At 27.9% G+C, this 17,086-nt stretch overlaps 2 protein-coding genes across 4 annotated transcripts; one reads left to right on the top strand and one right to left on the bottom strand.

Moving 5' to 3' along the window:
- Window positions 1-1,844: 1,844 nt before the first annotated feature.
- On the bottom strand, window positions 1,845-11,531 carry LOC149883763 (uncharacterized). 3 transcript variants are annotated; one of them, XM_090098035.1, is made up of 6 exons: window positions 11,328-11,531; window positions 9,015-9,169; window positions 3,232-3,531; window positions 2,974-3,152; window positions 2,638-2,708; window positions 1,845-2,559 (listed from the first exon to the last, which is right to left on the bottom strand). In XM_090098035.1, the coding sequence occupies exons 3-6, from the start codon at window positions 3,500-3,502 to the stop codon at window positions 2,172-2,174; spliced, it is 909 nt and encodes a 302-aa protein (XP_089954161.1). In that variant the 5' UTR covers window positions 3,503-3,531; window positions 9,015-9,169; window positions 11,328-11,531; the 3' UTR covers window positions 1,845-2,171. The 3 variants fall into 3 exon arrangements, with proteins under 3 accessions (XP_089954161.1, XP_089954162.1, XP_089954160.1); XM_090098036.1 differs by lacking the exons at window positions 9,015-9,169; window positions 11,328-11,531 and adding an exon at window positions 4,837-4,948; XM_090098034.1 differs by lacking the exons at window positions 9,015-9,169; window positions 11,328-11,531 and having other exon boundaries at window positions 3,232-3,636.
- Window positions 11,532-12,953: 1,422 nt separating this feature from the next.
- On the top strand, window positions 12,954-15,811 carry LOC149883762 (uncharacterized). Its single transcript, XM_090098582.1, has 2 exons — window positions 12,954-14,077; window positions 15,051-15,811. The coding sequence occupies exon 1, from the start codon at window positions 13,035-13,037 to the stop codon at window positions 13,632-13,634; it is 600 nt and encodes a 199-aa protein (XP_089954708.1). The 5' UTR covers window positions 12,954-13,034; the 3' UTR covers window positions 13,635-14,077; window positions 15,051-15,811.
- Window positions 15,812-17,086: the final 1,275 nt, after the last annotated feature.

Genomic DNA, 17,086 nt, shown 5'->3' with positions numbered 1-17,086 from the left:
ACCAATAGTGAAGTTATAAGACAGGAAGATGATTATTTTTTATTTATTAATTTCTCTATACTTAAGAGTTTATTTCAACCTTTGTTAGCCATGGTCAAGGTCCTAAAATCTACAAAGCAAATGCAAGAGCAATTTTCGTGAAATCGGAAAAGGTTTTACTGCAATGGAAACATTTTCTCAATGCATGAATATGTTGTTTTTTTTATCTAAAATCTCTAACCTTAATGACAATGAAATTTATATGGCATATGAGAAGTTCTAATTTAAGAAGTTAAAACTTAGGGCTGTTAGGGTCAGTGACTATTCCAAAACTGGTTTTAAAGGACAAAAAGCGAATTTAAACAAGCGTCGTAAATCAACTTCACTATGCAAAAAGCAAAGAAAAAAACTTAGATCTCTTCATAAGGGATACTTATATACTGAAAAAATAGATTCATATAGCTCTGGTAGTTTTTAAGCAGTTTTTAGAGACAAATTTTGATTTTTAATCTTTGACTTGATTTTTCTCATTTTGAGATTTTTCGATTTTTTTTTTTAATTTTAAAACATGATATCTCTAGTTTAAATTAAGCAATTAAGCTGGAATTTTCAGGATATGTTCTTTATACATGTAGAATTCATTTGTCTTAAGATTTTTAAAATTTCTTTTTTTGGGGCGCTACAATATGGTTTTGTTTGCCAGAGTTTTTTCATAAAAATATATATTCAAGTTTAAAAGTCAATATAATCTGAACTAGGGAGACAAATTTAAAAATCCTATAACAAATGAATTTTATACATATGTAGAACTACCATACCAAATTTGGAGGTTTGATTTATTGTCATTTTTGAGAAATTGTGTTTTGAAGTTTTCCTTTTTTTCACACTTTTTAATAAAATTTCAAGGCAAACGATGCACTTTTTTATAAATTTTTTTGATTTTATGTTTAGATTCATAATTATTGTTAACAAATGCTTAGCTTTATTGTAAATATAACTTTGATGCTTGAAAAAAGTTTTTCATAGGCCTACCACCTTAAATCGAGGTTGATCATCCAGCTGAAAGTGAAGCATGCTTTGCAAATACGTTCGCTTTTTCAACACGCATTTTTTAATGTTATGTTTTTTTCGAATGAGGTATCACCTTACAACAAAATCCTCGTTTCGATAGTGTTTCATAGATTCCCCCTTAAATTGAGAGCTCGTTTCAAGCAGAACCAACAGGTAGGATATTAACTTTTTTTCATACGCGATATATAGTCAACTTAAAAGTATATCATATATATAAATATGTCTGTATTTATCTCATTATCTCCTGAAGAATTTAATAATTTTGGCCAAAATTTCAACTGCTTTTTGCAGAAAAAATTTCTCATCTTTTAGCAGCCATATATACTATAATATTTGACCAAAAATTTGCACACCCACAACATGCTCCACAAAACGTGTGGATTTTACAAAGCTTAAGTTTACGGTCTCATAAAAGATAAAACTTGAAGAGGTTTGCTTTTTCCGTCACAAACAAGCATTTGTACGTCACAAACAAGCATCTGTAGGTGCTTTATATCAATAAGTTTTATTTCGTTAGGAAGAATATTGAAATTAGGCACAGAAAACAGACGGAAAAAAAAGTCAAAAAGGAAAATGAATGTTTTTAAAAACTACTCTTCAGGTAGATATGTCTATACTATAAAAACCCAAGAAAATACATTGCACTATTTTAGTTACTGCGCTGGGTGTGTTAAAAAAAGCAACTTCAGAACTGTTTTGGAAATGTCTCTCATTAAAAACACTGTATAAAGGTTGCTTAAAAGTCGGCTTACAAGAAAAAAAAGCGTTTTGGAATATTCCAAGAAAGAGACATCTTTCAAAATACCTGTAGTAAGTTTTATATAATAAATCTGATTTTAAATTCTTTCTAAGTTAACTTCATTTGCAAATGGCTTCATATAATTTCTAAAATTACAGAATTTAAAGTTTAAAATAACAGAACATAAATATCCTTGATAACAAAATCTGCCCTTCAATTTTAAAATAGTTTAATATATAAGGCACTACAATTATCTATTTACAAATTTAGTTTTTTAAATTATTTATATTTTTATGAATATCAGAGTTATAATAGCTAAGGTCACAATTGGTCACAATTGGCAGAGGTATGCAACGCTTTCTTCCAAAATGTTATGCCTGCATCACATTGAAAAGTAGCGTTTCTTTGGCATTAGCGATTCATCTTCTTCTATGGATTCATCTGCAAGGAATTCAATACAATTTTGATTGGGTAAGGAAGCTGAAGGGCTTATATCAATATGAACAACTACATCATGACTCAATGAAGGTACTCTTAACTTTGGAGCTTCGTAAGTACTGCAAATATAGGTTGAGGAAGCTGTTGAGTATACAGAGTTTCTACTGAACGAAGAACCATTACTGAATCTTATCGAAGCAGTCGAATATCCAGAATCTCTTATACAAATACCACTTGTGTAGAAATCGTCTAAGGGATCCTGGCTAACTTCCTGATTAATTTCACTTTCGCTTCTTATTTTTTTAGAAATATCAAACAACTCTTTTAAAAGCCTGGGAAAAACGAATATTTTTTAAAATTCTTACTTGGAGATATTTATGAGTTTTTAAATTCTAATTATGGTTACTTACGGATTGTCCTCATCATTTGGGATGTCTTTTATTGGAAGTTTATCATAATCTTCAATGTCACTGTGTGACTTCTAAACATAAAAGCAATTGAAAATACAATGCTATGTGAAATCGGTCTAGCCCATCTTTTCATCAAAATTTTAATAAATTTTAAAAGCTTAAAAGAAAGTGTAAAATGAAAATTGAAACTCGCAAAACACTAAAATTTATTTTTCATAAGTCAGAGAGAAGCCCTTACAAATTAATTTTCATAAGTCAGAGAGAAGCCCTTACAAATTAGGGCGTTTTACTGAAACTTTTAAATAATTGAACAAAATTTACAACAAAAAAACCTACAAGTCCAATATTTTCGCGAAGAACATTAAGGAAACTTCCCTTCTCTTCGATCGTTTCAAAACACAAATACAAATCCCTTTGTATCTGATGACGAGTCAGCTTAACGCAAACCACGTTTTGAAATTCTTTTATGCCCTCTTTTACCTCTCTGAAGTCGGAATCGTCAAGAATAAACTTCCCTAAAAGTTGAAGTTTTAAAAATTTCAAGTAAAGCCAGTCAAGTTAAATTAGGCATCGGTTTAAACTCAATAAACTCACCAAGAATTGTTTTATATTTTTTTTTGTAGTATGTAAAAACTAATCTTCGAGAAGAAGGTTTGGTCTGAAGCACCCTAGAAAGTTGGTCAATCTTTAGCGAAGCTCTTCTGATAGGAAATGAAGATCTTTTTGTTTTAATGTTAATTTGGTCTGATACAGATATTTCTTCAAAAGAAACTGTGCAAAATCTTCTTCGAAACGGCTTATCCAAATCGCTTGCCGATTTGAAAATAAAACCATCAAACAAATTTACTTCTTTTTTATCATTCATGATTAAAGCTTTTAATGAAAATCACCCACCTAAAAATAATTGCGTAAGGTATTAATTTTCGCTTGAAGACAAAATTATGTAATTATTTATTATAGCTGTACTGCTTGCGCTGACACGAACTGGAAGAAGCTGACACTCACTATAAAAGTAAACAAAACAATGAATCTCAGATTTCTCCGGAATTTCTTTTTATAATTTCTTATCACTATGTTGATAATAATACCTTTAAAAAAAATGTGTTTTAAAAAAGAAATGCAAATATTTAAATTGCATAATGATTTAAATAGAATTTATACTAGAAAAACAACAATATCCCATTGCTTTTTAGAAATGCGCTGACTAGACTAGATTTAATATGTAGTAATTAATCATATCCTATTTGAGATTTAAAATAGAGTTTATAGCTATAAAATTTTAAAAGCTTTAAAGTGCTGCCCTAAAAAGGAAAACGCTAATTTTGTTTCAAGGAGATAATGTAAATGTTTCTTTTTTACATGACGATAATACAATTTTAAGTGAGGCCACAACCTCCTCATGATCTATCTCCGGCTTAGAACAAAACCTCCTCATGATCTATCTTCTAGAACTCGTTTACTGATAACTTACATTTTTTTTTTATTATTATATGTAAAAAAAATTAGTGTATTTATGATTTTTTTAATTATTATTTGTAAAATCTTAACAATTCGCTCGTTTTTTGCCGTTTTTTTTTCGTGTTCTGGATGACTTAATGTAAAATATAATTTTCCACTATGATGGAACACAAACAAATTAGATCATTTTTAGTTCGCTATAAATTTTAAAAAAACATCTTGCTTATCGATTAAAATTAAAACAAAGAATAAATATGTAGATTCTCATTTAAGAAAGTTTTTTTTGAAACAACTAAGTTGGTCCTAAGTTCAAAATTAAATTTAATATTGTAATTTGTTTAACAAAAACAATAATTCCATCAAAGAAGCCATTACATTTAGCATTGCACACATGGAAATGTAAAATACAACAACTTATTGTTGACAAATAAGGACTAATATCTTGAAAAAACTTTTGCAAACAAACAGGTACATCAAAACGTACAGGTAGATCAAGACAATAGGACAGGGAAAAGTATATTAAATATTTTGAGAAGAACAATAGAATTTGAAATATTAAATTTGTAAACAAAATTACTTAAAGCTAAATTCAATCACACACAAATTTCTATGATTAAATTCAATAAAATTTAGTGAGAGCTGATCTTAATGTAGCTTAGGATCAGCTATCACTAAACTTTATCACAAATGCTTTTAAAGTATAAAAATTTAATACTGATAAAATATAAAGATTTAGTAGACCTTTTCATCTGAATACCATTCAATTGTGCTAACAGTTTTTTAATTGTTTGATTTAGAGTTTACTGAGATAAGATTGATGTCATCTATTTGAGTTTGATGCAAACAATTTTTTTTATTTTTGAATTCAATTCCTTATGTATTTTATGAGCTAGTATTATTTACTATATACATCATAGCTTTAAAATTAACAGAAACGGACATATTATTTTGATATTTTTATTGGTTGTGAGTTTAAAAAGTCTATCCTCGCTTCCACAAACATAACAAATAATCTCAGAATTAAGTTTTTTTAGAACTTAACGGCTCCTATGTTGCAAAAAAAATCAATAAAACTTTCGTATGACGTCATCTCAAAGAAAATACGCCTCGGCTGCAAAATTTGACAAGAACCAAAATAAAACAACTGCTGATTTTATCTCTAGTATTTTTTATTTCAAGTGCTTTTTTATTTCAAGTGTTTTTTTATTTTAAGTGTTTTTTATTTTAAAACTAATAAGTCGTGGAGTGAAACACGTCCCATGTTTTTGCATTAATTGTAAAAGACCTTCATTAAAATACCTTCATTAAATTAGGGATTGACCGAAAGTATGAACCAAAACTGAGTAGTTATTCTATTATCATTTTAATAACTACGAATGGCTTCTTGAGCAAGTTCTAGATTCCATTTAAGGTTAAGTAACCAAAAAACTATTTAAAATATTTAAATGTTTTATTTTACTTTATTGTCGTAACAACGGCGGCTATAAAGTTAAAATAAAAAGAAATGTGGCAAACAGGGAGCATCACAGTTGACATTATGCAACAATAGGTGATTTTGTAAGTTCATCCTCGAAATGAGTGTCAGTTTTTATTTAGTTTTTAGTCGAGTTGATCAATAGTTTGATTTAAGATAAAAAAGCGTAAATATTAGTTTAACCACCGATTTAAATTTTACGTATAATTTACCGAACTGAATAAAGCTTATGTAATGCGATTTCAAAGTTACTATCAATCCCATAATCATTTTCAATTCTATTAAATTAAAACCAATAGCTGCAATTACGATATAAACATAAAAAAAGTAACGAGTAAATGAATGATGATACGTAAAATTTAAAAAAATACCTTTTAACTTTCATGTTTAAATTCTGTTTTTTAAAAAGTAAATTTAAAATTAAAATAAGTTTTTAAAAAAAACAAAGTCTAAAAAAAATTTTTCAAAATATTTCTGACGCTTGAATAATCCCAATGGCACAGCATTCAGCAGTTAAAAATAAAAACAGAATTTCATAAAAATAAAGCAAGCAAATATAATCCATTACTTATCGGCAATTATGAAAATCTCAACTAAAAGTTTTACATCCATTTTAAAACATTAAAAACAGTATTTCGTCAAAGATCTCAAAGTTTTTCCAAAATGTCGCTAAACAGTTATTTAGTCTTTTTCTCATTTTGTCCCAATTGACGTTAAAAGAGTGATGCTATAAAAATACGAAATAAAAAAATGATGCTATAAAAGTCAATGTAGACTTAAAAAGCAGAAAAAAAAACTTTGCAATTATCATTACATATCTATTTAGAGATATTAAATTATATATTTAAGGATAGCCGAAAACTTTCGCTCAAAAGCATAAAGGTGAGTTTCCACTCATCTGTTTTAGCTACGGGAAAGGGAAAGGGATGGGAAAATTAATCATAGGAGCATGCGCAGTGATTAACTTTCAAAATTAAATTACAAATTGCGCATGCTCACGTGATTAATTTTCCCATCCCTTTCCCTTTCCCGTAACTAAAACGGATGAGGTTTTTCTTTTGTTAGTATTTTGAAAGAGGTGACCTTTAAAAAATTATTTTTTATAATCAATGTTTTTTTACAATCAATTTGTGTTTAAAATTAATTAATCGATTGTTAAAAATTTCTTTCAGGGACTAAGATTGAGGAACTCAAAGTACTCAAGATTCTTCGGCTAAAGGGTAATGGCGCACTAACTGCTCAAATCAAACTAGGTCAACCTAGGACACCTATCAACTGCTACTGGTTCAACAATTAACCTTGATTAGACTTTTTGATTATGACTTTTCACTTTAATTAGCTTTTAGTTAACGAACTTTAAATTTAATTTGCTTTTGTATGTTTTTTAAACTTTTTGTTTTAACAAAAAAAAAAACGCTAAGCCAGCCATGATGCCAATGGACACCATGAAGGGTAGCCACGCCAAAGGACGTCAATTGTTGTTTAATGTTTAATTTTTTTAAGTAAACTAATGAAATGTAACATTTATGAACTAATTTTTGTACCTTTTCTATTGTTTATTACAGCAAGTAGTAGCAATTTTCAAAAAATAAATCTTTGTTAAATTCACAAACCAACTAATCAAACGCTTTTTTTAGTTTCAGTTGTAATAAATTCATTTGTTTCTTTTAAAAAATTAAACACAATTGGTCGGCAATAAAGTATTGGTGATGACTGCGGATTTTGACATAATTTTTTTACAGTCACTCAATCTCAATCGAACAAATGAAAGTAAAACAGAAACTTACAGTAGCATCAGATTTCGTTAATACCTGTTTATAAGTGCTATGACCAGAGCTTCTGTCTCTTAAATGAGGCAAAGTAATCTTGAGACCATCGCTAATTGGCCGGCGGAAGCCAGTGGCAGCAGCCGTCAGAAGATATTTTGGAGGCTGTTTCCAGTGGTTTCTGCCTTCCAACTTCCAACTGCAAAATTGGAAGCGAAATTTCTACCTCCCGTCACCAGAAGAAATGAATACAAAGAGTGAAATATTCATTTTTTTCTAAACCTGTCGAATAAATTAGCAGTTTCTAAAATTTTAAAAATTGCAAACTTCACTTCCATGCAATTGGTGAAAATCACATCGACGAAAATTAATAAAAAGTAGTTTAATTGTCAGCTTCAGATAGGATAATAAGATGGGACGGGAGTTTGAAGCTTTGAACAAGTCGCTCTCATCCGTTGCATTAAAGTTGTCATTTTTCGACCATAACATTAAATTCTTAATTTTGATTAGATATTGTAAAAATTCTTGAAAAATACAATATCTTTTAATATTCGTTAAAAAATTTGAGAAAATTAACATGACTTGATGTTGATGAAAATTTTTACAAAAACTTAATTTTTTTTCAAAACTTCAAATTTAAACCTTTCCAACAGAATTGAAAATGGAAAATGCAATTTAGTCAAACCAAATAATATACAATAGAGATTTTTTTACCTTTTGGTGTAGTGTGAGATTTTTACTACCATATTTTTTTTTTTGCTGTGACGTGTATTGTTAAAAAATTAACGATGCACACTGAATTTCTTGAAGTTTAAATTTTTTAAAAGACAAAAAATATCCAAAGACAGTAATTAGGAAAAGGTGGTGATTAATCAATTTTTTGAAATAGAATAAAGCCATTCATAATTGAAAATAATGTGTTGTATCATCTGGGTAAATCTGGAGATAAAATAAACGGTTTATATATTTATAGTTGTTTAAGCTAAATATATTTATATTATGTTTCCAATATGTAATTTTTGTAATTGTGTGATACTGGTTTAATTTGGCCTGTACTTTTATTGTGTAGTGCAGTTTTTAACTTAACAAAAAATTCAAAAATTTTTAGAAACTGTCATGCCAACATACTTAATTGAAAAATTACTAGAAAAAAAAGTAATCAACTTTTATTTATAACTAAGCAATAATTCTAATGCTTCAATATGATGCATTATAAAATATTTTAAAGAAATTTATTCCTGTAGACATTTAGTAAAACTTTGAACTTTTTTCTTTGGTGGTTCCTTTAAACTTGCGCACAGCAGTAATATCATCAACTATTTGATACTTTTTTTCCATGAAGTTGTCAAATCTTTGATGTTTCTGCAAAGTTTTTTTATTTCTTTACTATTAATTTTTTTTTTTTTTTTTTTAATTTTATTTTCCGTGTAATAATTGCCCAATAACTCTCAATTCTGGGCAGTTTGGAAGATTAGGCACAAAGTTCACATCACTTTTTTCATACCATTTTATAACTAGTTTACCATAATAAAATGAAGCCAAATGAGGTTATAACATTTGTCCATTATCATATAATATAATGGGAGGTAAAAGACGTTTTTTAAGCACTCTTAAACATATATTTGATTAGTGTTTGTAATGTAAGATGCTAATTTTTGTCACAACTATAAATAGCTTACCAAATCAGTGCTTTTTTAGCAAACTTTTTATGCTTGGCGTATTTAAACTTTTTATCTGCTTCTCATCTGTGGAAATATGACATCCCCAATAATTGTTGATGGTCTTTACAATTGGGTTGAACCTCTCCTGGAAGACGTTTTTGGATTTTTTACCCCTACGGAAAAACAACACCTTAGCAGGAGAAAACTATGTTTGACTATGTGAAAATCTGTTTTCATCTTTACAAACATAGTCCAACAAAAACTTATTTAATCTTACACAATTTAAAACTTTCTCGACACCTGTAGTTTTCAAATATTTCAATATTTCCTACAATTTATCACAACTTTCCTAAAATTGCTTAAAATTTATTAATGAAATTTATCACGACTTCTCAAATAAAAATTACTTTTGGATATTTAACAAAAAAAAACTATCTTTAAACTGAATTTCCCATCCTTTCTGTTTGTCATACACTACAAGATTTTGCTCTCAAAAAACACTTTTAAGCTTGACGTAGTTTTAGAAACCTAATTGACAAAAAAAAAACAGCAGCGCAAATTTTTTTTTTTTTTTTGTGCATTTGAAAACCTTGATTTTTTTTTTTTGTGCATTTGATTAACTTTGTTGAACAAGATATCAAATTGCAATGCATCAATGTAAACTTAAACAGCAGTCAACATGTTGTACACATGATTTTTTACAATCTTCTTGCATATCTTAAAATAAACGCTGTATTTCTTTTTTGCTTTGTTTTGGTCTGTTTTTTGAGAAATAAATTTTATTATAACTATTAGTCAAAAAAAAAAAGAAAACATTTTTAGTTAATTCAAAAAATTGTGCCGCTTGATTGTTTTAATATAATTTTTTAGTATGATTAGGCCATGCTCTGATAGGTGTGGATTGGGAGCTCTAGGAAAAGAGGTTGAACGATGATGTGTTTTGCCAACAACTCGAACGAGTGAACGCTGGGTCATCTTCAAAACAAAGTTGTGTTTTTGGATGACAATGCAGAGCCGCCTCGTTCGGTTCAAACCGACGGCAAAATTTCTTGAAATTGTACTATCCGGATCTTCCGTCAATTGATTTTCATTTTAGTTTTTGCAGCAATTTTTGAAGGCAATTTGAAGATACCAAATAAACCTCTGCACTTTGCGAGGCACTACAAGAGTTTTTTTACTATATTCTAAAATCTTTTTATTCCTGTATATATATATATATATATATATATATATATATATATATATATATATATATATATATATATATATATATATATATATATATATATATATATATATATATATTATTGTTATTATTATTATTCTTATAATTGTTATTATTATTATTATCATTATTACTATTATTATTATCATTATTATTGTTGTTATTATTATTATTTTTATTATTATTATTATCATTATTATTATTATTATTAATATTTTTATTATTATTATTATCATTATTATTATTATTATTATTATTATTATTATTATTAGTATTATTATTATTATTATTATTATTATTATTATTATTATTATTATTATTATTATTATTATTATTATTATTATTATTATTATTATTATTATTATTATTATTATTATTATTATTATTATTATTATTATTATTATTATTATTATTATTATTATTATTATTATTATTATTATTATTATTATTATTATTATTATTATTATTATTATTATTATTATTATTATTATTATTATTATTATTATTATTTTTATTATTATTATTATTATTATTATTATTATTATTATTATTATTATTATTATTATTATTATTATTATTATTATTATAGTTAATACTATTCTAAAATTTTAAATACGTTGGTTTGTTTGTATGTAAATTTTTTTATGTATTAGTTTTTTTTTACGTTAAAATATATTAAGACCACAGGGGAAGTCATGTCACATTTCGTAATTTATGAGAAATATGGATTTTTAAGTTTGAAAGTGTCTTATTATATCTCCACAGAATATAGTATTTTAAACTGCTCTTTACTAGTGACGTAGGTGAGTTTTCAATATGTTTGCAAAGTCAGATCAATATTTAATATGAGAAGAAGAAAGAAAGGGGATAACAAATGATATTAACATCTGTAGCATGTCTGGTTTTCCTTCTGCGGTCTTCGTTTTAAAACGTCCGTCCGTTAAAATTTGCAAAAGTTTTATTAAGAGATCGCTTTCTTTAGAAGTATTATTCAATAAGAGAAAGTTTTAAAAGTTTTCATTTAAAGGTACATTAGCTGTTTAACTTTACCACGATGTAAAAAGTGAAATTTGGAAAAAAAAAAAAAAAAGCTAAATATGCCATACTGTTTAGTTGTTAAAACCCATCTATTTTATGACAATTTTTCTTGATCATTAACGGTCAATTAAATGTCGATCCAACCAACTAATCATTTTCACCATCTTCTCGACTATTATACAAATGGCACATCTATTTTAGGGAATTTTGATTTAATCTTCAATCTTTTCAAGAAACTCCATAAAATGTTAAAAAAATTTCCAGAGCTAAATGTTGTAAATTGTGCAAACAAAAAAGTATTACGAAGTGAAATCGAAACTAAAAGTCTACGACAAATGTATCAATTACGATAATTGTATCAAACGAAACAAAAACCAAAACTGAAAGAATCTTGAAAGCAAAAGCTGAATAAAAGTGATGCAATTCTTCTAATTGAAAAAAATTAAACTCCCATGATTCTAATGAAAAACATGCGTGAGTCTTGTAAGTTAATGTTTAACAAATTTGCTTGTTAAAAAGTTGTTAAAAGGTTGTTAAAAGGTTGTTAAAGGGTTGTTAAAAAGCTTCTATCGATTAAATGCGTATATAAGTTTGAATAGGAGATGACATATATTTTAGATTGTTGGAAAAGAAGAGGCACATATATTGTAGATTGTCTCTGATTAGTGTTGTCACAGAGAGAACTATCAGATGTTGCCTTTAAGGGAAGGGGGGGGGACGATTCCGGATTTTACCGGAGCCTCAGGGTTTTAAAGGCCTTATAGTTTTAAAATTTAAGTAAAGTGTTTAAAAATACGTTTTGACAAAAATATTAATATTATGAAGTGTTTTTCGACTCTTTTTCTCTTGATTTGCAAGCTTTGAAGAACTTTACTTTGCAAGCACCGGTGTCACCGCACCGCCAGAAAACAAATTTGCGGTAAAATGCGGTAAAGATGCGTAATACGCATTTTTTACTTTGACGCAAATTTACACAAAGAATTTTTAGTTTCTCTTTTTTTATAGCAGAAAACATTAAGACTTTTTTAGTTTCTCTTTTTTTATAGCAGAAAGCGTAATGAAGTTTAAGTCTATCCAATAATAACGGCAAAGTTGCGCAAATAAAGAATTTCAGATTTACGCATTTTTACGCACTTTTACCGCACTGCAGTAATTAAGCCGGTGCTTTAAGTTCTGTGGCTTTTTCAATTTCATTCAGCTCTGTTTTCTTGTTGACGAAGTTCTTGTTGACAAAGAAGGAAATTACTGCATTAGGCTCATCCGACAGTAATTATGACTGGGAGAAACTGGTCATAATTAGAGAAAAAGAGCTTGAGGAAGAAAAATTATTCGTCACTCAGAAGAATTCAATTTCCGTCTACAATATACATGTTATCTGTCTTGTAACTCAATACTTTTCTTTCTTAATCTAAGCCGCGGGCTGCGAGAGAAGCTCACTAAAAATCCTCCATGAAATGATTTGTGAAGCAACGACGATATATTTTTTTGAAACAGTCGATGATACAGAAAAAATTTTACATTATTTTTACATGCAGAGAAAATTAATTTATAAACAATAAAAAAATTTGCAGTGGGCAAAAGTTTTGTAAAAATTTGTAACATTGTTCCTAAAACTTGAGCATTCAGCATTTCATAAGAGAAGAAATATTTATAGTAATAAATATTCTTCTCTTATGAAATGCTGAATGCTCAAGTTGTAGGTACCTTATTTACACGTAGATCAAATTTTATTTCTTTATTTGTTTCATTTCAGAACTGAGGTTCCCAAAATCCCAATGAACTTATTTAGAGAAATTTTGGTTCAACGAGGTCCTATAAAACTGAAAGATGAGGATCTTCCAAAGGAAAACCATGGACAAAAATTCTTAGTGATGTACTATAAAGGGCATTTTTCAAATGGGGAATCCAACGAAAGAAAAGTTTGTAAATCACAAATAATCTTTTATAAAATGGCTGGATTTGGCTACAAGAATAAAGATGAGACTGTCAATATATGCAATTTAAAAAAAAGAATAATTTCAATTATAAACTTTCTTGCCTCTCATAATTTAGCATTCCTAAAACAAACTGATAAATTATTATTTTCTAAAGGCAATGGAAACGTTTTGGACTTGATTGAAATGATTTCAGAATTTGATCCTATACTTCAAGACCATTTAAGAATTGTTAAATCACACAAAGTAAGTGATCACTATCTTAGCAAAGACATTCAAAACCAAATTATTCAACTTTTGGGTTCAGATATAAAGAAATCTATAACTTCAAATTCCCAGAATGCAAAATATTGTTCAACAATTATGAATCGCACTACAGGCATAACTCACCAAGAACAATTAACCCTAGTTTTTAGAGTTTACAACTGCATTTGCAGTTAAAAGAACATTTTATCGGATTTGTTGACTTACAAAGTCATTTGCAGTTAAAGAGCATTTTATTTCATTTGTTGACATAAATAAGATAACCAGCTAAGCTTTAACAGAACTTTCTTGATACATTTGAACACAGAAGCAGGGCCTAGTTATATTAAATTGTCGAGGTCAATTATATGATAATGAGGCAAACATAAAAGGGATTTATTCTGGAGTGCAAAAAAAAATCATTTGCAAATATTAAAGTACGGAAATTCAATAAAGTCATTGTTATGATAATAATTTTAATGAATATAATTTAAAATGTTTTTCATTTCAGGGAGGCCTCACATTTTCATCTTGCTTGGGGCCCCCTAAGCAAGTTCATAGGCAGCCTCCGAGAACCTTGGCCATCATCCACGTGAAGCTTCTATAATTCCTCCTGATCCTGATCCAGGCAGTCACTCAAGGTAAGTCAAGAATTGCTGGGTTACTGAAATCTGTTTTTGATTTTCTGAAAATTTTTGCATTTGTTGTTGCAATTGTATAAATTTCAATATAACAATTTTACAAAAAAATACCTACAAAAAAAAATGTAATTTTGAACAAAAAATCTGTCATATAGTTTGTTCCTATAGTAAATCTATGACTAGTATTAAACCAATTATTTGTTGCCAATGCCTAATTTAGATATCTTAAACTAAGAATGTTCTATATAAATAAGAAATGAATCTTCAAAGTTTAAGATTTTTTTTTTACTTATAGTTACTAAAAGTCTTTTAAAAAATGAATAAAAGTTTAACTTGAAAATAATCAAAATTGTTCAAGAAATTTAAAGTGTTTTTAGCTTAGTTAAAGTTATTGATTTCAAGCTGTTTAAGTAAAACCCTGTAAGTAGCGAGTGAAATGTGCATACTTTCAGTGGACGAACCCAGTGAACGTTTTACGCCATTTAAATGAAAAGACAGATTGAAAGGAAGTACTAATCAATAGTGGGATTATAGATTCCATAATCAATATAGATCAAAGGATCATATTAAGTTACAAAGAAATTTTTGGAGAAAAAAGACGAAGCAACTCAACGAAATTCAATTTTTAGTTAGGTTTTAGTAAGAATCAACCGCTTTAGAGATTATTTATTGATGCCAAGAAAGATCTGTTACTGGATCTCAACATAAGTTTAAGCGTTTAAGTATTTATCCGTTGTTCCTTTGACAAAGAGTTGTCGTAGCTCCCTGATATCTCCTTCAGATTGATATCTCTTTCAGAGTGATCGATATTTCCTTCAGGGTGATTGATATCTCCTTCAGAGTGGTTGATATCTCCTTAGGAGGAATTGATACTCTATCAGAGTGATTGGTATCTCTTTTAAGAGTGATTGATTTTGGCGTTGAGATGCTAAGCAAATTGTAACTCGCTCTAATCTTAGGCTTTTTAATTTAGACTTGAGAGCAACAGGCTTATTTTGACTTAGAGTTCAACAGTATGCAACATCGTAAATGGAAAAACGAAGGCGATTTGGAATGTACTAGAAATAATATATGTACAGGGACTAGATATGTTAGACAAAAGGAAAATAGAGCTGCCGGGGATTAAAAAAATCTTTTATAGGTAAAGATTAAGAAAAACTGTTATATTTTACTATGCTTGTTACATTAAACCATACTTAAACAAAATAAAAATTGATTTTATGGTTTTTACATTATGTAATGTGGCTTTTTATAAGATGAAGAACGGGAATGCAATTCTTATTGTCCTCATACGTGTCCACCCCTGTAATATATGAATGGTCACACTGTAGTAAAAGATTTATATACCAGAACATTAAAGAATTAACAGGGAGCTTTATTTTCAATAACAGTAAAGGATAATTTCTAATACTTTTTCTCTATATGTAAATATTAGGTAACAACATTTTCAAATTTTTTATTTTTTTTTATTTTTAACATGGCCATACTCCTGCCTGATGAGAAATAGTCCTTTGCTTTGCATTGACAAAAAAGCACCCCCAAAAAGCAGATAGAAATATTTTAATAGAAGCGCTATTAGAGAAACGTATAGATTTTAATTGTATACTTAAAGTAAATGATTTTTGGAGTAAAATAAATACTTTTAATATAATTTAAATTAATATAATTTAAAATAAAAAAGATAAGTAATGACTTATTTTGTTTATGTTAAATTAATTTTTTTTGTTTTTACATAGTAAAAAAAAAATAGTTCCCATAAAAATTCAAATATATTATCACACATATCAATTGGCACCTGATAAATCATCTGAATATACTTTTCTACCAAGATTACATATATATGTAAAATACTTACAAATATTTGTAGAAAATGTCATATATAAAGAGCAGGGAAGATGTTGAAAAAAATTCTGGTACTTGGAAAAAAAACTTGACAGCATACTAAAAGAGTGTAACAGTAAATGAATATTTACCAGTTGTCAAAGATCCAATGGATGGATTAACTAGAATGCCCAAAGAAATGATAATTATTGGAAGGTTTTAATTTCTTACTCAAAATGAAAAATCTAAAAAAGGCAGACTTAAAATGATAGCTAATGAATTGAAAAAGTTATGGGAAAAGTTAAATTTTTCCATTCATAAAAGAATGGTCAATAGTGGGGAAGATTGAAACGTTAAATAATAAATATGATAACTTTTTGAACTCCATAATCAAAGTGCTCAAATTAAATTTGTAAAAAATTTACCAAAACAGGTGGCATCTGCTTGGTAAATGAAGATAAACAATTTTATGAAATACAGCTTAAATTACAAGGTGAAGTTGGTTATGTAATAACAATACAAGTAAGAGTGCATTCATCAAAAGTTGTTCCACAAAATGGACCAAGCAATATATAAGGCATCTGTTACAAAATCACAGAAATTACAGCAGAACCTTGAAAAAACTCTTAAAAATCAAAATCGGGCTTTTCATTTTGATGGTAAGATAATTAACAAGCAAAAAATATAAGCTGTTGTAATAAAAAATCAGAACCATGAAGTTCACTTTGCTGCACTAACTCTCAATAATGGGAAAACATTTAAACCATTTAATCGAATAACTGAGGTATTAGACCAATATCAATTATGAGATAGTGTTAAAGTTATAATCTGTGATACCACAAGTGTCAATGCTTGAGTAAAAAATGGAGTTGTTGAAATTATCCAACAAAAGTTTAAAGAGAAAGGTGTTCCTAAACCTTAGTATATAGGATGTCAACATCACGTGTTGAATTAGGCGTTAAGGCATTCAATGAACCAAATTCTTAGTGGAAAGACAACATCTCCTAATTTATCATATGATTTTGTGCAAGAAGTCAGTGATAACTATGCAGATTTAATCAATGACTTTCAACAAAGAGATGTAATAATAAAAGTTAAAAACATTCAATGGCGCAATGAGATGCAGTTTTTACACCAATTAAGAAATGCATATCGATAATATTAAGAACATGCTATATTTCCCTTTAT

This window comes from Hydra viridissima, unplaced genomic scaffold (genome assembly GCF_058129835.1).
Source record: "Hydra viridissima isolate aposymbiotic clone 2 unplaced genomic scaffold, HvirCarnegie_v1 scaffold_9, whole genome shotgun sequence".
NCBI lineage: Eukaryota > Metazoa > Cnidaria > Hydrozoa > Anthoathecata > Hydridae > Hydra > Hydra viridissima.
Note: the sequence above shows the minus strand (reverse complement) of the source record. Positions and strands in the feature narration are given on the sequence as shown.

Excerpts from the sequence above, each read along its gene's own strand:
- LOC149883762 (XM_090098582.1), top strand. The coding sequence starts at position 13,035 with ATGAACTTATTTAGAGAAATTTTGGTTCAACGAGGTCCTATAAAACTG.
- LOC149883763 (XM_090098035.1), bottom strand. The coding sequence starts at position 3,502 with ATGAATGATAAAAAAGAAGTAAATTTGTTTGATGGTTTTATTTTCAAA. Across the intron at positions 3,153-3,231 it reads AAAATATAAAACAATTCTTG|GGAAGTTTATTCTTGACGAT; the intron begins GTGAGTTTATTG and ends TTCAACTTTTAG. Across the intron at positions 2,560-2,637 it reads CCAAATGATGAGGACAATCC|GCTTTTAAAAGAGTTGTTTG; the intron begins GTAAGTAACCAT and ends CGTTTTTCCCAG.